The sequence below is a fragment of the Monodelphis domestica genome, chromosome 1 (assembly GCF_027887165.1).
Source record: "Monodelphis domestica isolate mMonDom1 chromosome 1, mMonDom1.pri, whole genome shotgun sequence".
NCBI lineage: Eukaryota > Metazoa > Chordata > Mammalia > Didelphimorphia > Didelphidae > Monodelphis > Monodelphis domestica.
Window position 1 is genome coordinate 49,353,843 of NC_077227.1, and position 24,736 is coordinate 49,378,578.

A 24,736-nucleotide genomic window follows, 5' to 3' on the forward strand; every position below is an offset into this window, starting at 1 on the left:
AACATTCTCTAGAAAGTGAGGGGAATCTTTCCTTATTCCACACCCCTATGGTAGGGCCCAGGGCTTCTCTTCTTAGGGAGAGATACTTGAGCCCCCAACATCTCTGAGGTAATCCCCTCCACATAAACAGAGATCAGGGCCTGTAGAGCTCAACTCCCCAGTTCCACAGAACTAGACCATGATGCTGTAGGGCTCAAGTCCCCAAACTCTCTAGAACCAATGCCAGGGTCCCATTTTCTATCCAGGTGGCATGATCAGACATTACCTGCTGCTTAATGTCACATTCCGCCAACTCTGACTAGGGAGGCTTCACAACATACAAGCAGTTTCCACATAAAGTGTATTGGGGAAATAGTTGGTCCCGGGACCTTTACAGACATCTTATCTTTATAGCATCCCAACTGGCCCATGCAATGCTGCCTCTGAAAGGAGTCAAGGAGCCCCTCCAGCAAAGATGAGTTCCAGGGCTGCCTGGATGTCCCCCCCAGTTGCCTGGAGGGCACGGAGGCTCAGCTCATCATCATGGATCCCCATGTCTCGAAGTTGCTGTAGCTGGGGCTGCCACTGGCTCTGTGGAAAGACAAGATAATTGACTATTTTAAACCAATCAACTTTTATTAAACAAGACTTCACTGAGGATAAAAAAATATAATATTGGGCAAGGAGGGAGATGCAGTAAGGTGGCTTAGTGGGAAGAGAGTCAAGCCTGGAGACAGAAGTTCAAGGTTCAAATCAGGTCTGACCTTGGGCAAGTCACTTAACGCTAACTGTCCTTACCATTCTTCTGCCTTGGAACTGATACTTAGTACTGACTCTAAGACAAAAGGTAAGGTTTTTTTTTAAGAGCACAGCTAAGTGGCACAGTGGATAGAGAGCCAGGCCAAGAGAGGGAAGTAGCTGGGTTCCAATTTGGCCTCAAACACTTCCTAGCTATTAGGCCCTGGGCATGTCATTGAACCCCATTTGCCTAGTCCTTGCCCTTCTGGCTTAAAGAGTTGTTACTAAGACAGAAAGTAAGGGTTTAAAAAAAATGTAATGGTGCTATCCCTGCCTATAAAGAGCTGATGAGAGAGAACACAACATAGCTTTGATAGAAATTAGAATAGGGTATAGACCTAGACAAGGTACAAAATTGGTAACATTACTTTTTTTTTTAACCCTTATCTCCTGTCTTAGTATCAATTCTAAAGCTGAAGAGCAGCAAGGGCTAGGCAAATGGGATTAAGGCAAATGGGATTACTCAGAGTCAGAGAGCCAAGAAGCATGTAAGGCCAGATTTGAACCAAGCTCATTCCTGATTAGAGGTCTGGTTCTCTATCCACTGAGCCACCTAGCTGCCTCAGTGATATTACTTTTCACTTAAAAGGAAGAATCTAGGAAGGGTTAAGAGAGGGATAGCCACTTAAATTGGACCTGCAGAATGGTAAGAAAATGGGAGAAAGCATTTCAGAGGTCAAGAACACTTTTCAACAATCTGGAGAGCCAATGGAAATCACATTTTGCTAAAAACTGAGATTCAGACATTCTTTATATATTTCTTGCTGACAAATCAATCTCTTGAAAGGCAGGGTGTAACATGACAGCTGCTCCAGACTTAATTTTAACTAACAAAATTGGTTAAATGAAATCAATAGGAACCATGAAAGAAAGAAAAACATGTTAGAATGTACAATAACCAAGGTCATTAAATGTCAGCAATCAATACATTCCCAAGAGTTGAATCAGATTTTTTAAAAGTTCAAAGTAAAAACAATTAGAATTCTATGGCTTTCAAAAAAAATCTAAAAGGGGCATAAAGGCTCTCAAGAATAACTTTCTAATGATAAAAATGCAAATAATACTAATGAAGACAGAGAAGGCATCTTAAGATGGTTAAGGAAACTCAAGTCAGATTTGAAAAGGATATATATGCCTGAAAATGGAAGTAAACATATGACTAAGGAATGAACCAATAAGCATTTATGAAACACCTCCTCTATTCATTTGTGCTAAGGATTGGGAATGCAAAGACAAAAGCACAATGTTCCATGCCCTCAAGCAGGTTACATTTAATGGGGGAGACAACCTGTACATGATGGTAACATGTAGGTAAATACAAGGCAGATACAAAGTATTAAAAAGGTAACGGGGGAAAGGAGGAGGAAGAGAGCTCAAGGAACCAGGAAAAGCCTTCTACAGAGGCAAAGAGCTTCACCATCAGTGGAATCTTAAAGGAAGTCAGGGATTCTAAGAGGCACAAGCACAGGGGAAAGTCAGTGCCAAAGAGGGGAAGGGGAGCATAATGTGTGAAGAACAGCCAGCTGGTCAGAATGGATGAATTATAATAGAGGAGAATAACAATAAAGACCAGAAAGGCAGGACACTGTGAAGAGTTTTAAATGACAAGGAAGAAGGGTAGCTAGGAAGCTCAATGAGAGCCAGGCTTGGAGTTGAGAGGACCTGGGTTCAAATCTGGCCTCAGATACTCTAGCTGTGTGACCCGGGGCAAGTCACTAACCACAAAAAGTACTGCTATGACTTTTGGTACAGGGTAGGGGTTGATGGTACCCTGATTGCTTAGTGCTCACTCTTTTGTCTTAAGAGTTGTAACTAAGAATGGATTATGAATTGGAGGAATTCAATGTGAACTAGAACAAACTCCAGGAATGGAGGCTGAGTGAACGGAGCAGAATCAGGAGAACATTGTACACAGAGACTGATACACTGTGATACAATTGAACATAATGGACTTCTCTACTGGCAGTAATGCAGTGATCCTGAACTATTAGAAGGGACTTATGAGAAAGAGGAAGAACCGTGGGAATAGAAACACAGAAGAACAGCTTCTTGATCACATGGGTCAATGGAGATATGATCTGGGTTATAAACCTGAAATGATCACACTAGGGCAAATATCAATAATATGGAAATAGGTCTTTATCAATGATACATGTAAAACCCAGTAGAATTGCTCATTGACTATGGAAGGGGGGTGGGAGGAGGGGAGGGAAAGAACATGAATCATGTAACCATGGAAAAATATTCTCTACAAAGGGTCTCTACAAAGAAGGGAGTAGGTTCATTTTCTCATGCTAGGTTCACTAATCATGATACCCAAAAACTTTACCTCCTTTTTTGAATGACTGACTAGACTTAGGAAATCAGGAGTTTGCCATTGTGGATGACATTTATTTGAATTTCAGCACAGCATTTGACAGTCTCATGTGAACTTATTATGGACAAAAGGGAGAGCTAATGACATTATAATGACAAAGATTTATAAATGAACCCAAATGAGCCTCTCTTTAAAATGTAGTGCCAAGGAAGGGTGTACTTTGACTGGCAAAAAAGCCCAAATGATGCTGGGCTGCAGTGTCAAGGATACTGTGGTATCCTAAACAAGAAAGGCAATCATCCCACAGGGCTATATCCAGCAATCAAGCTACAGCAAAGATTACACCTCATGTTTGGATGATCACATCTGGGGGAAGATGACCTGATAATAAAGGGTCTAAAAAACATGATATAACAGGAACTGATGAAAGAATCAGGGATGTTTATACCAAAGAAAACTTAATGAAAATTTAAATATATGAAAGGTTCTTAAGTGGAAGAGATTGGATTTATTATGAGTGATCTCAGAGAGCAGGCCCAGGGTATGAAAATTAGAATAAGGCAAATTTCGGCTCAAAGGAAGAAAGAACTTCATGTTCTAGAATGATCTGAGAGCACGAGTCATGTACCACCACAAACTGAAGGATCATTTATTGGAAATGCTGCAGAGGGAATCTGCATCAGCTAAGATTTTGACTATCCTCACTGAGGTCCTTTCCCACTTCAAGATTCAATGAGAAAGGCAGCAATAACTGGTACACACACTCTATATTTAGGACAGAGCTGAGGAACTCACCTGAAGGTTTGGCTGACCTGAGGCCTGCAGGGCATGCTGGAGGGCCTGACTGAAGAGATCATTAGTAATAGGAGTACCTGACTGGACACTAGTGGACATTGGAGAGGTGCCTGAAGAGTGGCCCTAAAAACAAATCAGTTATTAATAACAGCCTTGTAACAATCTCAAAGTTTATCTGCTCCCCAGTAAGTTTCTTTTTCTCTCCAGCCCCCAAATCACCCCGTAGTAGTATTATCTACTCCATTTTCCCCCTGCTGCCCAACAGGATAAACATGTATCTTTACTCAAAAGCAAGTAGTCCATAGGGTCCTTTACATGGGTGAAAGAGGTTCTAATCTCTGCCTGAGCAGCCCTCCCTACACCTGTGGGGTCAGAACTCTTGGGTTCAGATACCCACTTGGAATTAATCACTTCCCCTCTTTTTGAAGAGAAAGCAACTAAAGACAGGTTTCCTGCTAAACAGTCCTAGGCAAAAGGTTTAGAAACTGACCCACAATGGAACAGGCTACATGAGCAGTAGTGAGCTCTGTCCCCAGAAGCATCTAGCATAAGCTATGAAATCACCTGTCAAAGATGATGCAGCAGGGATCCCAAGAATAGAGAGGAGCCTGGACTTGACTTCAAAGGTCCCTTCCTACTCTAAGATTCTTTAACTCTACTAAAAATAGCTAGAGAAAGCAAAGGACTCCTGGGAATATGATTCTCTTAGATTCTCAGTCATTAAAGCAGGGCTCATCTGTGAGCAGCAGGAACAATATGCTATAGTTACTAAACATCAGAGGAGAGCCTGGCACCCCCATCAAACCCTGGTATTGGCAGCAGCCAAGGGAAATGTCCCTCACAGTAGAGTTCCACTTTCCTTGAGGCCTGCCTAATACTTACTCCTCCATATCTAACCCTCTTACCCTTACCTGGGTCCCAGGGGTAGGAGTGTGAGAGCTGCTCTCTGGAGTGCTGGCCAGGGCCAGGGCTGTGGCCAGCTCACTCTGTGTGATGGGCCGAGGGCCAGCTGCTCCACTGTACCCCAGAGATGCTGGGCGTGAGCTCGATGTGCTGCTGGATGGTGTAGACCTTGTGCTCTAGAGGAGAAAATAAGCATCAGAATAAGGCCTTTTCGACAATCTGGGCAAGTGTAATTTATGCCTTAGAAAACTTGTAGGGAAGGTCTTCATCGTGGTAAAAGCCACAAGAAGCAACCCCTAATCATACAGCAGCTCTGAAAGTCTTCAAGAGAACTCAGTTTATTGAAGCCAGAGAAAAGAAACGAACATGAACCCTAGAGCCAGGATACTAAAAGAACCCATATTTAACTGGGAAGTTCAAAGAGAACCTCACTCCTCCATGGGAGCTTTCCCCCAGAATATGCTGCTGTACTAAAGAGCAAGTAGCCATGATTACTTACTGGATGAAAGTCATCTTCTTCATCAGAGAGTCCTTCGAACAAGAAGCCACCTGGTCCAAGGGAGAACAGATTTCAGTAAGAACAGTGGAGAGCCACAGACTCAGTTCCAAAATTCATTTTAAGTTACTCTCTAACAAATTTCTACTTCATTCTCTATCTCTGGAAAATTCCAGGACAGATGCATTTCACTGGCTCAAGCTGAGTGTTCCCAATAATCCCACCATCCCCAGCAATTATACAGAGCTCCTGAGGGATGTCAGTCCCTGCACTATTAACTCCAAAAAGCTTCTCATCTCCCAAATGGCAGCTTGCTCACCTGGCATGTCCCTGTAGGAACTAGAAGGCAGGTTTCGAGAGGAGCCTTCTGCCACTGGGAGTGGAGTGCTGCCAGCCACTGAGTGCAGAACCAGGATGATGGCATTGACTAAAGCAGGGTGAGCAGGGACCAGCCTGGGGAAAAGACACCAGCAGGTAAGTGACTTGCCAAAAGCTAAGTCTAAGACAGAAGTTCCCTTAAGGGAGGAATCCCCCAAACCACTTGTCCTCCAGGAGCTTTACACATGTTTGTTCTGCCTACTACCCCCACGCCCCCATTACAATGGGAGAGTTTTCTATTAGAACTAACAACAGTAAAAAATTGCCTTGAACTACATATCTACCAACAGAAGAGGTCAAAGCTGAAGGAGGTTTTGGTCAGTCAGTCAAGGCTTTGTGAAGCACCTGCTATATGCCAAGCACTGTGCCTGGCACTGGGAATACAAAGAGAGGCAAAAGACAGTCTGAGACAGTCCCTGATCTCAAGGAGCTCAGGCTTATGGGAGAGACAACAAGCCAACAACAGCTCTAGCCAAACAAGTTCTATATGGGACAAATGGGAATTAGTCAATAGAGGGAGAGCAATAGCAGTAAGTATCGGGTAGTCTTGAATCTATCCCAAATCCCAGACTTTAGTCACTTGAACTGTTTAGTCACCACAAACTAGTATATATGACACTAGTCAGTGTAGGAAAAGAGTCCAATAACACTTGGAAAAGGCAAAGAGTTTGTGTGGCCTTGGGCAAGTAATTTACTTGATCTAAGCCTTAGTTTCATCTATAAAATGGGAAGGGAAGGGAATGAACATTTATATAGTACATACTATAAGCCAGGCACTGTGCTAAGTGCTTTACAAAAACTGTCTCATTTGAGCCTCTAACCACTCTGGAAGGTACTGTCATCTAAGGAAACTGAGATAGCGGTTAAATGACTTGCTCAGGGTCACTCAGCTAGTAAGTGTCTAAGGAAGGATTTGAACTCAGGTCTTCCTGACTCCAAGCCCAGGCCTCTGTCCATTGCACCACCTCACTGCCACAGAGGCTCTCCTAGTGTCCTTCTTTTGTTGTCCCAGACTCCTGCCTCTTCAAGTTTTCCCAATAACCTAGATGGCCTTCTCAGAAACAAGCTTTCAACACCAACTAGCCTATATAAGTCTTCTGAAAATTCCATTGAAAGCTAACAAAAGTCCTGCATTCTGATATTCTCTTAGGCCCTTTCTTCAATTCTCATCTTCAATAGTTTTTCTGAGCAGAGCCAACCCTCTCTCTCCTGGGTCCTATCAGAGAGTCTGGTCCCATGAGTCACACCCCACTTACGTATCCAGCATGCTGGGATCAGCAAAGACAGAGAAGAGATCTTTGTCCTGAAGCACCCCTGTAAGAGAGACAGAAAATACATGTGAAAGTAAGGAGCTGATTCAAGCTACCCAGTGTACTCTACTGGTCACAGGGTTCTAGAGGGAGACAGCTCCCTAAGAAGTGGGTTTCCAAACAAACCTCCTGGAGAGAACTGGTAGGCATGCAGTCCTAGACCTTAAGCATGGACTAGACATGAGAAACTGCCTAATGAAGTAGACATGACACCAACAGGAAGCACCCAAGAAAGGTCAGCCCCCATGGTGTACTGCCTTTACACACCAGGGCACCTCTACACAGAACATCCCTCCTAAGACTTGTACAAAAATATTTATAACAACACTTTATGGGGCAAAAAACTGGAAAATGAAGGAATGCCCTTCAATTGGGGAATGGCTGGACAAATTGTGGTATATGTTGGTGATGGAATACTATTGTGCTCAAAGGAATAATAAAGTGGAGGAATTCCATGGAGACTGACTGGAACAACCTCCAGGAATGGATACAGAGTGAAAGGAGCAGAACCAGGAGAACATTGTATACAGAGACAGATACACTGTGGTAAAATCGAATGTGGTGGACTTCTCTATGAGTAGCAATGCAAAGATCCAGGACAATTCTGAAGGGCTTATGAGAAAGAAGCTATCCACATCCAGAGAAAGAACTGTGGGAGCAGAAACACAGAAAAAAAACACAGCCGCTTGATCACATGGGTTGATGGGGATATGATTGGGGATGGAGACTCTAAACAATCACCCTAGTGCAAATATCAGTAATATGGAAATAGGTCTTGATCAATGACACATGTAAAACCCAGTGGAACTGCTTGTTGGCTATGGGAGGGGGATGGGAGGAAGGGAGGGAAAGAACATGATTCATGTAACCATGGAAAAATTCTCTAAATTAATTAAATAAATAAACAATTAAAAAAAAGAACACCCTTCCTCTCCTCTCTGCTGAACCCAATCAATCAAACAATACTTATTACACACCTATCATAGCCAGGCACAATGCTAGGCACTGGGGTCATAAATACAACAATGAGAAAGTTCTGCCTTCAAGAAGATTTCATTCTACTGGGAGATACTACAAGTTCACAGATTAGTAAACAGAGGGATCTAACAAAATATGGCTTAGGGGAAGGAATGGACAACATCTCTAACAACTAAGGAGGGCACCATTAAGTGGGAGATTCAAGAAACTCCTCTTACAAGAGATGGTCTATGAATTTTTTATTTTTTTTAACACTTACTTTCTGTCTTAGCAACAACTCTAAGAAGAGCAAGGGTTAGCTAAATGAGGTTAAGTGACTTGCCCAAGTGTCTGAGGCCAGGTTTGTTTTTTTGTTTGTTTTTAATACCCTTACCTTCAGTCTTAGAATCAATACTAGTATTATTTCCAAGGAGGAAGAGCTTCTAAGGGCTAAAGTTAAATGACTTACTCAGGATCACAAAGTTAGGAACTGGGGCCAGTTCCTTAGGCTGGGGCGAAATTTGAATCCAGGACATCCTATCACTGAGCCACTTAGCTGCCTCTGAGGTCACATTTGAACCTAGGTCCCCCCAATTCCAGACCTGGCATTCTATCCACTGTACCACCTAGCTGCCCCAGCATTGTCATTACATGGAGACATTTTGTGTAAAGGCAAGCAAGCTGGAAATGGAATGTCATAGACAGGAACAGATGAGAACAAATCTGGCCCAATCTCCAAGAAATGGCTTCAGAAGAGATTCATGACTCCATTTCTCTGACCCAGGTTAGGAGGCTACTTTCAAACTGATTGAATTCAAGTCAACAAACATTAGACATTGAATCTCTGCAAGGCCTTGTGGTGAGTGCTACAAAGACCATGATGAAATCAAGCTAAATCAAAGACCCATAATGTCTGATTCTGGGCTTTCATCTCCTTTGGGAAGCCTTTTCCAATAGCCTGAGCCAATAATAAGCTCCACAGGATCACAGAATTTCAACATCTTAGAAAGGCCCAACCCAGGCTCCAAAAAGAACCTTCTCTACAAGAAAGTCTTCCCATAGTCCCACCACGATGGGATGACTATTCTCATATTTTGTCATCTTAGACAATTTGCTGGGTATAACCTCATAGTTGTTTTCATTCACATTTAACTTATTACTCAGTGATCTGAAGCATTCTTTCACATATGGTTGTCAATTTCTCTTTCGAGAACTATCTGTTCAGCATCCTTTAATTTCTTGTCCAATAGGAAATGGCTCTTGGCCTTACATATTTATGTTATTTCCCTATATATCTCGGATAACAGGTCGTGATCAGAAATATTTTTAATAATATTTTATAATTTTTTTCTAATGGTTCAAAATGTTTTCAATTTCTTTTTCTTTATACAAAGGGAGGTTCTCTGGATAGGGAAATAGTTCTATATTATGAAATGAGGATGATAAAACTGAGGCTCGGAAAGTTCCAGAGGAACTTAGGATCCCACAGAAAGTATCTGATGTAGCATAGGAACCCAGATCTTCCTAATTCCAAGTACAACACACATAGATAGTCAACAGAAATAAAAATATATACTTTAACAATTCTCAGGCACCTCAGATTCTTTATGGCACTTACCCAGTGCAATGGGATCATTGCTGAGGCCTGGGGTGGCTACAATGATCTGATCCAATGATTCTTTATTCCCCAGCATCTTAAAGACCTATCAAATAGATGAAGACATCCAAAAACAATGAGCAAACACATCCATCTTGCAGAACAGTCCTTTTAACAATTTTGATTTTTTTAAATGGTTATAACAATAAAGTACATACACTATTTTGAACAAGAGCCCAGGAAATAGCTTCAGTATTAGCAGAATCCTTCCCTTATTTTTCTAAGAGATGGCAAAGTTTGAGGGAGGACAAAGAAACATTAAGGATAAAAGAACCTAAGTGGATCCCTCTGGTCATGTCCCCAAATCAATACCTTTTTGATGATAATGATGTCTGAGAACAAATGTCCTGGGTCCATGCCCACGGATAAAAAGCCTCTCGTGCATACCAGAACTCCTTTTCAATCCATAACTACCTATAATTATCCATTCTGATAACCTTTTACCCATGTTGAGGTCTTTAGATTTGGATTTAATTCTGCCAATCTATCTGGCAGGAATGATTAGTGCCATTATACAGATGAAAATATGGGTCCTAGAGAGCTGAAACAATTTATTCAGTCAAAATAATAAAGCAAAGCAAAAAATGAAGGCCTGGGTTTTTGCCCTGGAGACATGTAGTCATTCCAATGGACCAAGATTGGCGCTCTATCATTAATAGTGACTTCATCTACCCAGACCTCTCACAGGAACACAAAAGATCCCCTGATACCCAAAGACCTGCCAAGAACACCCCAAGGACATCTTGGTTGCTATGACAACAGTTCTCAGATTCCACAATCCTCTTCACTCTGTGTCCTATAATCCTGGCTAACCAAATGGATGATAAGAAACCCAAAGTTGGGCTTAATGTCTCATACTCACTGCATCTCGGTAGGCAGGGCTGCTATGCAAGGCAGTGTGCAAAACCCGGAACTCCCTCTGGGCAGCCACTTTGTCCACAGGCTCTAGGGGCAAGAGTTTCCCACAAGACAGGTAAGGCTCAGGCAGAAGCATAAGCGCACAAGCTTAAAGCAGGGCCTCAAAGAGCATCTAGTTCAATCCTTCACTTGGGAAGAAAGAAGCCCAGGGAAGAAAGGGCCTGGTTGAGAAGATAGAGCAGTGAGCTTAACTCCCTGTCTCCCCAAGACTGTTCTCTCCAGGACTGGGCTAGGGCTTCAGTCCCACACTGCAAGGCCTCAGTTCCATTTTTGGTTACATTCTTGCCCATTTACATGCAACTCTCACATGGTCCTAGCCATGCCCATCAAGATTCTTGTCAGATCATGACCTCTGGAGAGATGGTATGGTTCTAGAAAGTGGGAAAATAACTCAGGGTCATTTCCCCATCAGCTGCCAAAAAAGCAAGTACCTCTTTTTATTTTTTTTAAACATTATTTTATTTGGTCATTTCCAAACATTATTCATTGGAAACAAAGATAATTTTCTTTTCCTCCCCCCCTCCCACCACCTCTCCCATAAAGTACCTCTTTTTAAGAGACCACCCCCTCACCTTCCACTCCCACCCCCAGCCCTTTTACAAAACTTCTGAATGTGGAATGTTCTCAAGAGTCCTTCAATAGCCTATCATTTTAGTAGATTACAAAGTAAATAAAAATCTAGTTTTAATTTATAAATATTTTTCCATGTTTACATGATTCATTTTCTTTCCCTCTCCTCTTCCCTCCCACCTCCCAAAGCCTACAAGCAATTCTACTGGATTGTACAAATGTTATCACCTGATTCCATGTTATTCGTTTTTTCTATAGAGCAATCATTTAAAGGCTAAACCCCAAATCACAAACCCATATATACATGTGCTAAGAGATGTTATATGTTTTGCTTTTGCATTTCTATTTTCATAGTTATTTCTCTCAATACGGACAGCATTCTTTCACATAAATCCTTCAGGAGTGTCCTAGCTTGTTGCATTGATACTAGTAGCAAAGTCCATTACATTGGATTTTTCCACAATGTTTTACTTTCTGTATACAATGTTCTTCTGGTTCTGCCCATTTCACTCTGCATCAGTTCACACAGAAAGCCTCCAGTTCATTATTCCTTTGAGCTAAATAGAATTCCATCACCATCAGATACTACAATATGTTCAGCCATTTCCCAATCAGAGGACACTCCTTCATTTTCCAATTTTTTTGCCAACACAAAGAGCGTGGCTATGACTATTTTTGTGCAAGTATTTTCCCTTATTATATCTTTGGGGTACAAACCCAGCAGTGGTATTGTTGGATCAGAGGGTATGCATTTTTAAAAATTCTTTGGGCACAATTCCAAATTGCCTTGCAGAATGGCTGGATTAATTCGCCACTCCACCAGCGATGCATTAGTGTCCCAATTTTGCCATAACCCCTCCAATAGTTATTATTTTCCTTTACTGTCATAATGGCCGATCTGCTAGGTATAAGGTGGTACCTCAGCATTGTTGATTTGTATTTCTTTAATTATGAGAGATTCAGATCATTTTTTTTCATGTACTTATTGATAGTTTTGATTTCTTTGTCTGAAAATTGACCATTCATGTCCCTTGACCACTTTGTCAATTGGGGAATGGCTCAATTTTTTGTACAATTGGCTTAGCTCCTTATAAATTTAAGAAGTGAGACCTTTGTCAGAGGTTTTGTTATAAAAAATTTTTTTCCCAATTTGTTACTTCCCTTCTAATTTTGGATGCATTGGTTTTGTTTGTACAGAAACTGAGTGGACACCTCCAGCAAGTTGGGGTATTCTTTATATAATAGAAGAGACTGTGACTGGCTAAGACTAATGCCAGAAGAAGGAAAGAACCGAACTCCATCTGTGTGGAGATGTATTTATGTGTTCAAGACAAAGTTGTAAATGCAGAGCTACAACCAAAGCTGTTGGAAAATTTCACTTAATCCCAGTTACCTAGCTTTTTGACTTGGAATCAATACTTAGTATTGAATCTAAGATAGAAGGTAAAGGTTTAAAAAAGAAAAAGAAATAGAAGGGTAGATCAATGGAATAGATAGGGTAAATGTCTTCCGATTTAGTGTTTGATAAATCCAAAGATCCCAGCTTTTAGAATAAGAATTCATTACTTAACAAAAACTATTTGGAAAATTGGAAAACAATATGGCAAACATTAGGTTTAGATCAATATTTCACATCCTATACCAAAGATAAAGTTAAAGTGGGTGTATGATCTAAACATAAAGAGCGATGTTATAAGCAAATTATACATAAAATAGAATAGTTTACCTGACGACAGATCTATGGAAAAGGGAAGAATTTATGACCAAACATGAGATAGAGAAATTTATGTGATATAAAATGAAATAATTTTGAATATATTCAATTAAAAAGGCTTTGTACAAACAAAACCAATGCAACCAAGATTAGAAGGGAAGCAACCATGGGCAGCTGGGTAGCTCAATAGATTGAGAGCCAGGCCTAGAGATGGGATAAATCTAGGTTCAAATCTGGCCTCAGACACTTCCAGCTGTGTGACCCTGGGCAAGTCACTTAACCCCCACTGCCTAGCCCTTACCACTCTTCTGCCTTGGAAACAATACACAGTATTGATTCCAAGACAGAAGGTAAGGAGTTAAAAAAAAAAGGGGGAGAAGCAACAAACTGGGGGAAAATTTTTATAACAAATTTCTCTGATAAAGGTCTCATTTCTCAAATATACAAAGAACTAAGTAAAATTTACAAGAAATCAAGCCACTCCCCAACTGACAAATGGTCAGGGGATAAGAATAGGCAGTTTTCAGATGAAATCAAAGCTATGAATAATCATTTTTTTAATGTTCTAAATCACTCTTGATTAGAAAAATGCAAATTAAAATAACTCTGAGGTACCACCTCACACGTATCATATTGACCAATATGACAGTGAAGGAAAATGATAAATGTTGAAGGGGATGTGGCAAAATTGGGACACTAATGCATTGTTGGTGGAGTTGTGAACTGATCCAACCAGTCTGGAGGGTAATTTGGAATTGTGCCCAAAAGGCTATACAATAGTGCATTTGATCCAATCATACCACTACTGGGTCTGTATCCCAAAAAAGATTTTTTAAAAAGAGGGAAAGAGCCTACTTGTACAAAAATATTTATAGCTGCTCTCTTTGTAGTGGCAAAGAATTGGAAACTATAGGTATATACCTCATTGGGGAATGGCTAAACAAATTGTGGTACACGTTGGTGATGGAATACTATTGTGCTATAAGGAATGATGAATAGGATTTCAGAAAGAGCTGGAAAGATATACATGAACTGATACAGAGTAAAATAAGCAGAACTAGGAAAATATTGTACACAGCAGTAATATTGTGGAATAATCAAATATGATACACTTTGCTACAAATGACAATACAATGATCCAGAACAATTCTTTTATGAAAAAGAATGCTATCATCCTCCAGAGAAAGAATTGTTGGAGTAAGAATGCAGATGGAAGCATACGATTTATCAGTTACTTATTTGGGTATATGTTTTAGGGTTTTGATTTTGTAAGATTATTCACTTAAAAAAATGAATAATATGGAAATGTATTTTGTGTGATATAACCCAGTCTGAATTGCTTGCCAGCTCCAGAAATGGAGAGGGAAGACAGAAGGGAGACAATTTGGATCCTATAACCTCAGAAAACTCATGTGGAAATTTGTTATTAAAATAAAATGTTTTAAAAAGAATAAATTAAGAAAACAGTTATCTATCAGCAATTTATGAGAGTTATTTAAGATTTGGTAGATGGGGGTAGTATGACAAGAAAGCAAACAGTGACATTACAGGATACTCCCAATCACTCAACGCTTCATCTCCTTCGCAGCAGGCACAGGGATGATCTTCCAACTATGAGCACTTTTAGGCTTTGAGTATTAACAAAAGGTTTAAAAACAATACTGATAGGGGCAACTAGGTGGCTTAATGGATAAAAAAACTAGTCCTAGATGGGAGGTCCTGGGTTCAGATCTAGCCTCATATATTTCCTGGATGTATGACCCTGAATAAGTCACTTAATCCCCCCATTGCCTAATAATCCTTACCACTCTTCTGCCTTGAAACCAATAATATGCAGTATTGATTCTAAGATGGAGATTAAATGTTTTTTTTTTTTAATAAAACCCTTACCTTCCGTCTTGGAGTCAATACTGTGTATTGGCTCCAAGGCAGAAGAGTGGTAAGGGCTAGGCAATGGGGGTCAAGTGACTTGCCCAGGGTCACACAACTGGGATAAATGTTTTTTTAAAAGAGCAAAAAACAACAGCAGCAACATAAAAACAATGCTGGCCCTATTTTTTCCATATTTCTAATCTAGAAGGTGGGGTATTTTCCACCCTTTAGATATAATATTGGTAAATTCATTCTTGAACTTTTGGTTCTTCAGGACTTGACCATCAGAAAACATTTTTGTACCTAAATGCAGAGAGGGGTTGAACATCCCGCCCCAAAGGAGTATAGCTGGTTGCCTTTAAAAAAAAGAAGTTTTTTGAGGAATGGAGGTCTAGAATCAGGAAAGAAAGAATGGTGATCATATTTTACCAAGGTCTTTTGAAAGATATATGGCAAGAATTATAGGTTCAAAATGTTTTTGTGGCTTACTTAATTTGGTTTCATACAAATCTTTGTTCAGTTCCTTGGGAGTAGGGATTGTTTTATTTTGCGGGGGGTTTTTTATGCCCATCAACTAGCACACAGTCCATGCATCTCAGATTCTGTTTGTTGAATGCTGGAAGGAATTAAAGGAAAACAGGACTACTAATTAATATTGCTGGTTCACCTGTGATGGTGCCCAGCCATCCTGAAGAACAATTCAGATCCATGCCCCTAAAATTAAAAAACTCTGTCTTCCTTTGACACAACTCTATTGTTATTTACCCTAGGGCCCAAAGAAAAAAGGTACAAAAAATATGTAGAGCCAATCCTGTTCTAGTAATTAAAAACCAAAAACCAAGGAGAAGCCCACATACTGGAAACTGGCTAAAGAAACTGTGGTAAGATATGGCAAGATGGATGGTTAGCAGAAGAAACTGGGAAAACCTCTATGACTTGATGCAGAGCTAAATGAGACAAACTAGAACAATTTCTATCATGACGATTTCATAGAGAAAAAGAACATTTAAAGACTTGGGAACTCTGATTAATACAATCCTTAACTAGTCCTGAAGACTGAAGATGAATCATACTGCCCACCCCCTGCCAGAGACATGATGGACTTAAAATACAAAATGAGACAAGCATTTTTGAACATGACCAATATGCAGATCTGTTTTGCTAGACTAGTGTGTTGGTTGTGAGAGTTTTGTTTTTTGTTTTATTCAACTGACAGGGAGGACATTAGAACTGAAAGATAATGCTTGTAAAATAAAAAAAGCAACCAAAATATTGAATGTGAGGGGGCAGCTGGGTAGCTCAGTGGATTGAGAGCCAGACCTAGAGACGGAAGGTCCTGGGTTCATATCTGGCCTCAGCCACTTCCTAGCTGTGTGACCCTGGGCAAGTCACTTGACCCCCATTGCCTAGCCCTTACCACTCTTCTGCCTTGGAGCCAATACACAGTATTGACTCCAAGACGGAAGGTAAGGGTTTAAAAAAAAAAATATTGAATGTGAGTTGACTGCCTGCAGAAAGGAGTAAAGAGCCATAAGTTTCAAGCTCATGACTATAAACTGCTGTTAGCATTCCAAAAAGGTGTCAAAAGTACTATAAAATGTATTCATTTTTAGACAAAACAGAGGCCCAATGTTTTCTAACCTTGAGGTAAATAAGTTCTCAATATAACCTAGTTCTATGGTACCTCCAAGTCAAATCATCACCTCATAGATATGGTATGTAGACAGATTATATTTATCAATTTTTCCAAAGTGTTAATCAGAAATAAGTTCCAGGCAATATACTAATATATTTGCTCTTCCCCATTCATATGTCCCATAACTGGAATGCTCTTCTTCCTCACGTCTACCTTATGAAGTCTCCACATAGTTTAAGCTCAGTTCGATACCACCTCTCCCAAGAGAGCTATCCTGTCCCATGCCCTCCAAAATGTTGATAATTCTTCCCTTATTCCCCATCCCCACAATTCCTTTGAATATATTTGGTTTTTACTTAGAATCTTTGTCTTTGTATCCCCAGCACTTATCCCATTGCAGGCACTCAAATCCTTGTGAATTGATTTAAAATGTCAAGCAAATACTTGCCTAAGAGGCCAGAAATGATAAAAATGCAAGAAGGGGACTGACATTACAGAAAGAGACAAAGTCAATACTGTCTTATTCATTTATGGGAAATTCAAAAATAAATAATAGATAATTCTTGTAACAATCTCATTAAGTGATGTCTCTAGGTCTGACCCCATCAGTTCACTACATGTTCCTTCCCTTGCAAAATATACTTTCTGAAAATGTTCCTGACTATCTGAGAACACCAAATTCTCTCTCACCTGCTTTCTGATCTGGCTCAGGCCATGACTTTCGCAGAACATGGACCGTAGACCCAGGCTGAATGCCATAGAAATCAAGGGTCTGGTCATCCTTCAACTTTCGACCACAGTAGATTAAATCTGAAAAAGATCAGGAGGACCAGAATTTAAGAATACTTCTGAACAATTTAAGACTATAAGAAAAAGGGGCAACTAGGTGGCAAAGTGGATAGAATGCCAGGCCTGAAGTAGAGGACCTGGGTTCAAATGTGACCTTAGACACTTCCTAGTCTGGGCTAGTCATCATTAGTCATCTAATCATGTTTGCCTGGCCCCTGCTTTTCTGTCATAAAGCTTTTCCTAAAACATAAAGGATTTGCATTTTTTTTTTAAAGAATACAGGAACATCCTTACAAATATTCCTGAACAAGCTATATCATTTGACACCGAGCATTTTTTTTTAAATCATAAGACAAAGAAAAGAAAGGATAAAAATTTCTATTTCCAAGTACAGTTATAATAAATTGTTCGTGCCAAACAAGATGCCTGGTTCTTTAAGTGTTATACTTGTCAACTATCTATTTTTCTGACTATAAATTTCTTCAATTTATGATTAAGAGCTCTGAAGGAATGATGTGCTATAGGAAAAGGGCAATGGATTTGGATTTGAAGTTGGAATTATTCAGAAGAGCTTGGTTCAAATTCTGGCTCTGCTGCCTACTACCTGAGTGATGTTGGATGAGTTTCTATTATCTCATCTGTTAAAATTAAGGCACTGGACTAGATAATCTCTTGTGTCCCTTTTAGCTCTAAATCTCATAATCCCAATAGCAAGATTTATGTGTGTCCAGGTTTGTAAAGTGACACGTATGCTCAAGTGTCATTGTTCATATATTTTGATTATGGTAGTATGTATGAGATTGGTCCCGTTGGTCTGAGAGTAGTCTCTTGTGAACCCTTGGCTCCTGAACAAAGCACAAACCCAATCTGATGATGTCACAAACACTAGGCACACAGTGGAATCATAGAATCAAGAGAGCTAGGACTGGAAGAGATATGAGATCATCTGGTCCAATATGCCCTTAACACTAAACTATATGGGTGGACACTTTCTCACTGACTTTCACTTTAAAAACTCTTCTGAAGGAGAAGACAATGTGATAACCTAACTTTGATTCTTTATCAGATTTTAGAGTCAAATATTCTAGAGTCTAAGAATTCCACATGATCTCCAACTCTGTTTCCTAACAATTTGGTTTAGCCAAAGTATTAGGACCTCATTTCTGACAATAAAAAGCAACAAATAGAGTGAGTAGTCTGCCTTGCCACATCTGAGATGTTCAGAATCCTGAAATAGGCCCAGATGGTTTAAACTGAGACTCACCAATCAGCTCCGGATCTGGGACTGATTCCTGCAGTTTGCCAGCAATGAGCTGCTTCAAAAATGATATACTGTAGGCACCCAAGGAATATTCGCCTAGCTCTGTCTCTGGCAACCGGAGAATGGACTTTGGGGCCAGTGGCTGGTCAGCCAGTTTCACTGCAAGGTGCCAGTCCGAGAGAGACATCCTCTCTCCTTCTCGCTCTCTCTTCCTCCCTGGAAGAAAGCAAACTCTCAAACCACCAACCCTTAGAAGCTGAAACAATAAATAATCATTTCTCTGTCTGCCTCTACCCTGGACAGAAGCCTATCTCGGAGGCCAGGACAATAAATCTCAAGGATTCCTATTATACTCCTTGTGGCCTTCCTATTTTCCTACCCAACCTGATTATTATGACATCATTTCCATGGGTCATCTTTATTTTTGCTAAAGTCTGCATTAGACAATGGCGAGATCTGGGCTTGATCCTTTCGCAGGAATTTGCTTCGTGACTTTGGGCATTTCGGGACCTCCTTGTACTTTTGTCTGTACGTATTGGACGCTTAATAAATGTTTGTTGGACTGAAATGAATTGAACTGGAAGCCTGGAAATGCTTCGTAAACAAAGGGCTCGGCTCTTCCTGATAAGCCTGGGCCCAAACCACTCATCCCCTGGAAGATAGGCCTCCGGGCTGGCTATACTGGGCGCCCGAACTGGGCCAAGGCCCTCCGCGGCCCAGCTCCCTCCTCTGTCCGGGGCTCGAGGTCAGGGCCTTCCCCGCGGGCCAGGCCGCGGCGGGGGGAGAGGAAGGAAAAGGCCCAAGGCAGAGTGGATGGGGTGCAGTACTATCGGGACTGTCGTCGGTGTCACTGCGGAGGGAGGCCCCCAAAGCGCAGGAACCGAGCCCGCCCCGGGGTCCGTCCCCGGGCCCATCCCCTCACCCGTCCCGCGGAAGGAGCCCGGCCGCAGAGCCGCCGGGGTAGACACTCACTCGGTCCCTCACGCCGGAAGCCGGAAGCTCCGTGTTGCATGCTGGGAATTGCAGTTTTCTACGTCCCTCCCCCACCCCTCCACCCGTCCCACTTACCCATGCATCCATCCACCCACCCACCCACTCCTCCGCTTCCTAAGCCCGCCCCTTAAATAACACGTTGTACGCATGCTCACTCGGGCTCGAGGCTCCTCCTCCTCTGGGTCACCCGCGCGCAAGCTCGAGCACTAGCACGGCGAGGGGCGCGGGCTCGACCGCGGGCGCGTGCCTTACAGGAAGGCGGGGCTGAGATGGCGGCCGGTAGCGGGCGCAGCGCGGTCCGTTTGAAACCGGCCGGCTCGAGGGCGCAGAGAAGGGGCCGAGGGGAAGGGAAAGGAAGGGGGGGAAAGGAAGGAAGGAGCGAGGAGAGGGTCCCGGGCTGGGCCGCGCTGAGCCGAGCTGAGGGTCGGGGCGCCGTCCTCGGGTTCTCGCGTCCCTTGAAGCCCCCGAGAGGGGGAGAGGGGAGTGAGGGAGAGGAGCGGGAGCGGGGGAGGGGGGACAGGAGGAAGAGGAGGGTCTCGTGGTCCCCTCGCCGGGTTCTCGCGAGATTAGCTCTCGGAGCTGGCTGTCTGGAGGGAGGAAGGAGGAAGCCCTTGTGTCCTCGTGGTGGTCTCGAGCCCACGCCCCTGATTCCCAGGACACGGGTCCTGGACTAGGAGGAAGTAGGGTTAGAGGGCTTCATTTGGGGCCTTATGGCTCTCATGCCTTCTGTGATCTTGGGCAACTCACTTCCCTGCCTGGGCCTCAGTTTCCTCACCTGTTACATGACTAAATGGCCTCTGAGGTCCCTTTTCTACATCAATTATTTGATTTAGTAAACATTTATTAAGTTCTTACTTGATTCCTGGCACATGCCAGGGATACAAAAGATTCAAAAGACAATCCAACCCTCAAGGAATTTGCAATCAAATGATCTTGAGAAGGGGCAAGCTTCCTCTTTTCCATTATCCTAGAATGTTGGGAACCCTGAAACAAATTGGTGATATCCCTCCCCCCAAACTTAACTTCCATTCTTAGAAGCAGTACTGTATATTGGTTCCAAGGCAGGAGTGGCAAGGGCTAGACCAGTGATGGGGAAACCTATGGCAGAGGTGCCAAAGATGGCATGCAGATTACTCTGGGCACACAGCTGCCCCCCACCCCACTCCTAGAGTTCATTACTAGAAAGGTAGAGGGACTTGGGTGGAGCTGCTCCACTCTTACCATCCTGACATTTTTTTCACATCCCCTGCCCCTCTACCCAGCAGCCCAGTGGGAGTGCACAGTGGCTAAGGTGGGCAGCTCACAGGCAGCAAAGCTGGAGGGGAGCTGAGTGCTTGATCCATTCCTCTCACCCCTCTACGTTCACTGAGGACATTCCTCACTTTACCCACCCCTTAGCCCAACAATCCAATGGGAGAGCTTTCTCCCTTCTGTGGGGTAAGGGGATGGTGATGGGGACATGGCAACACTCAGTGGGGGCAGGGGGTGTCATAGCATGTGGTTCCTGGGGAGGGGTGAAGCTTGGCACAAGGTCTCTAAAAGGTTTGCCATCACCAGGTTAGGCAATAGGGGCTAAGTAACTTGCCCAAGGTCAGCTAAGAAATGTCTGAGATCAGATTTGAATACAGAACCTGACTAGGCCTGACTTTTAATCCACTGAGCCACCTAAACTGCCCCCAAATACATTTTCTTATAATTTTTAATTTTTTTTCATCTTTCCTATGGTTATATGATTCTTCTTATCTCCCTCCCCTCTATCCTCCACCCTTCCAGAGTTGGCAAGCAATTCCACAGTGTGAGGGTTAAATTTAATGGTTGGACTTAAATTATATGAAAGAACATGGTGGCCAAAATTATTATATCTCAAGTCAGAAGTTTATTTATAGAGTAGAGGAATGTGAGAAAGGTTAGAGAAAATACTTATACTAGTCCTCAGTCAGGAGGCCAGTAGTGAGTAACCACTCAGCCTCCTCCAAGATGGATGCTAGTCTCAGGAAGCTAGGAAACTAGGAAGGGAGTCGGCCTTTTCACTCACCCAACAGAAGTAGTCAGAGTCTAAGTTGAAGTCATGATCCTCGCCCCAATCTCCAGTGAAGTTCCCTCGAAGACTGTCTCCAGGGGACACTCCCCATGAGACTCAACTTCACAAGGCTCCCCCAGCTGAAGAGTTTCATGGCTTTTATGATGGTTTCCTGTCCCTGCCCTTTTTCACAGGGGCCAATCACAGTTTCCAAATTGTCTAGCACTACCCAGAGGCAGTGTCTGCAGGATTGACTTCTCACCTCTAAAAGTGTTAACTCTCCTAGGATTCACATGTTTCTGAGTTGTCACTTTTAGATTCACAGGTTTCTGGCTATTTGAGTTAGAAAAAAGGGTGGAACTCTCCATATATCTTACTGGCTTCTCACCTAGCACTAAGTAGGTTTGAATTCACTAAAGTGGTTTGTGAGCTCCTCCACCTAGTTCAAGCTTGTATTGATGCAATCAAAAGGTAGACAAAAGAGAGTTAATCCTGTCTTTACAATCTAGCCTTAACCCAAGTTTTAATTCTAGGCAAAGAGAATAAAGGTTTCCCTTTTCACAAAAGTAAATTCAGAATAGAAAAAGAGAACCAAGAATTTCCTTTCACACTGGGTTATACATATATTATCACTCAAATCCTATTTCTCTATTTGTTTTTGTAATAGAGTAATCTTTTAAATTCAAACCCCTCAAGTCATATATATACACATATAAACAAGTCCACAGTTCTTTCTCCAGATGTGGATAGCATTCTTCTCATAAGTCCCTCAGTGATGTCCTGGATCATTGCATTGCTTTTAGTAGCAGAGTCAATCACATCTGATCATCCCACAATGTTTCAGTGACTGTGTATAATATTCTCCTGGTTCTGCTTACTTCACTATACATCCATTCATGTAGGTCATTCCAGTTCTTATGGAAATCAAGCAGTTTCTCATTCCTTATAGCACAATAGTATTCTATCACTGTCATAGACCATAATTTGTTCAGCCATGTACCAATTGAGAGACACCTCCTTATTTTTCAGTTTCCAAATGCATTTTTTAAACATGAAAAGGTAGTGCAAGAAAATATAGTGGGCACCTACTGATTGGAAAAAGGCTAGGTGAATTGTGATGTACTACAGCTGTGTTGGTGAAACCATGGTATATGTGCCAGAGGTGGCTGTTCCCTTCCTCCTCTCCATTTGTGCCTGAGGACATTTTCTTCACACAACCTACCTCTGCCCAGCAGCCCAAAGGGGAACACTTCTTCCCTCCTCTGTCTGGGTTAAAGGGGTGGGTCACATGCATTGTTAGGGTACAGTTTAGACACTTAGTCTCTAAAAGGTTTGCTATCAGTGTTTAACTAAGGCATTACTCTATAAGGAAAGAAGACAGAAATTCAGAGAAACATGAGAAGATTTCTCTGAAGTGATGTAGTGAAGAAAGACCCAGAACAAGGATTGATTAGGATAATGCCGGAAATGAGAGTAATAGAGTTCATTTCTTGTTTTGTAACCTCCTGCAGTTATATATTAATATTTTCGTGGGTGGACACCTGAGAAGGAGATTGGAAACTGAGGGAAAATGGATAGAGGAAAGAAAGAGAGATTGAGAGAGAGAGCAACAAAGGAATAAAGACTCAGAGATGAGGAGTTAAAAAATATGGGCTCCATCATGCATACTCCTCTGATGGCATTGAGAGAAAGGGCTCTCTACCAGTGTCCCCAAACTTTTATTGGAGAATTTAGGAATGTGGAGTGGGAGGTAACTAATGAACATGTGACATGGCATATAATTTAACATTGGCTCAATTGACAATCACGTAATCAAAGAGGAGGAGGTTAATCAAACATGTGACTTGGTAAGGAATGTGGTCTAACAAGGTGGGAGCTAGGACCCTGTGGCAAATAATGTCCTGCTCAGAAATTCTTTTGTCCTTTGGGCTGAAGATTTGGAAATACAATAATCAATAAGTAATATGACCTCATGAGTCTGGTATATGAACACATAAGATACAATATTAATACACCAATAATACTTTCAAGATGCTAATATACTTGGTATGCTACATGTTTCTGGGGACAGGATAATGAGTACAGAATGTAGCACACACTTGAGATGTGGTCATTGTATTAAATTTATTTTGCTTAATAGTTTTGCTTAATTTGTCACAAAAATTATGCCTGTAGGAGATGAAACAGGAGCTAAACCTTGAAGGAAATCAAAAGTGTAATGAGGGTAAAGAAGGAGCTTAGTCTAAATTTACAGGAATAGAATGGAAGCAAAAAGAAAAACAGACTGACAAGTAAGGAAATAGGAAGAAGGTCAATTTTAGCTCAGATGTGGAATGCGTGAAGGGGAGTTATGTAAAATTAATCTGAAAAGGTCAACTGGAGCCAAACTGTGAAAATCTTTAAATACCAACTTGAGGAAGGAGTTTATATTTTGTCCTGAAGGCAACAAGCCAACCCTTGAGATTCTTGAGCAGGGTAGTGATGACATGTCTATGCTTTCAGAATGTTATGTTGGCAGCTATGTGGAAGGAGGATTGGAAAGTAGATTGGAAGCATGTCAGTGAAGAGGCTATTTCAATTTTCTAGGCAAAAAGTATTGAGAACATGAACCAATTGTGGTAGCTGGTGTGTGTAGAGAAGGGACCCATGTAAGAAATGTTAACTGAGGAAAATTTAACAATCAAAAAATTTATCCAGGGTCATGCAATAGATATCAGAGGTGAAATTATATGATTATCTCAATAGAGGCAGAAAAAGCCTTCAACAAAATACAACACCCATTCCTATACTAGAAAGCATAGGAATTAGTAGGCCATTCCTTAAAATGATAAGCAATATTTACCTAAAACCATCAGCAAGTATCCGCAATGGAGATAAGTTAGAAGCCTTCTCAGTAAGATCAGGAGTGAAGCAAGGATGCCCATTATCACCACTACTTAAGATTGTATTAGAGCTGGAAAAATTGGAAAACAGTATGGCAAAAATTAGGTTTAGATCAATATCTCACAACCTATACTAAGATAAATTCAAAATGGGTATACAACTTAAATATGAAGAGTGATATTATAAGTAAGTTAGGTGAACATAGAATAGTATTCTTGTCAGATCTATAGGGAAGTGAAGAATTTAAGACCAAGCAAGAGATAGAGAACATCACAAAATGTAAAATGAATATAATTTTGATTTTGATTTTTTTATTTATATTTGATTTATATTCAATTAAAAATGGTTTGTACAAACAAAACCAATGGAACCAAAATTAGAAGGGAAGCAACAAACTGGGGGAGGGAGGAAATTGTATAACAAAATTCTCTGAAAAAGGTCTAATTTCTCAAATATATAAGGAACTAAGACAATTTTTCAAGAAATCAAG

At 41.5% G+C, this 24,736-nt stretch overlaps 1 protein-coding gene across 4 annotated transcripts; it reads right to left on the bottom strand.

Annotated features, from left to right (window-relative positions):
- Positions 1 to 323: 323 nt before the first annotated feature.
- UBL7 (ubiquitin like 7) lies at positions 324 to 21,502 on the bottom strand. 4 transcript variants are annotated; one of them, XM_056798779.1, is made up of 11 exons: positions 21,379 to 21,502; positions 18,354 to 18,566; positions 16,991 to 17,110; positions 10,453 to 10,535; positions 9,552 to 9,636; positions 6,923 to 6,980; positions 5,608 to 5,741; positions 5,292 to 5,341; positions 4,801 to 4,968; positions 3,890 to 4,012; positions 324 to 570 (listed from the first exon to the last, which is right to left on the bottom strand). In XM_056798779.1, the coding sequence occupies exons 2-11, from the start codon at positions 18,535 to 18,537 to the stop codon at positions 433 to 435; spliced, it is 1,143 nt and encodes a 380-aa protein (XP_056654757.1). In that variant the 5' UTR covers positions 18,538 to 18,566; positions 21,379 to 21,502; the 3' UTR covers positions 324 to 432. The 4 variants fall into 4 exon arrangements, with proteins under 4 accessions (XP_056654757.1, XP_056654750.1, XP_056654749.1 ...); XM_056798772.1 differs by lacking the exon at positions 21,379 to 21,502 and adding an exon at positions 19,499 to 19,887; XM_056798771.1 differs by lacking the exon at positions 21,379 to 21,502 and adding an exon at positions 19,323 to 19,454.
- Between the last annotated feature and the right edge of the window lie 3,234 nt (positions 21,503 to 24,736).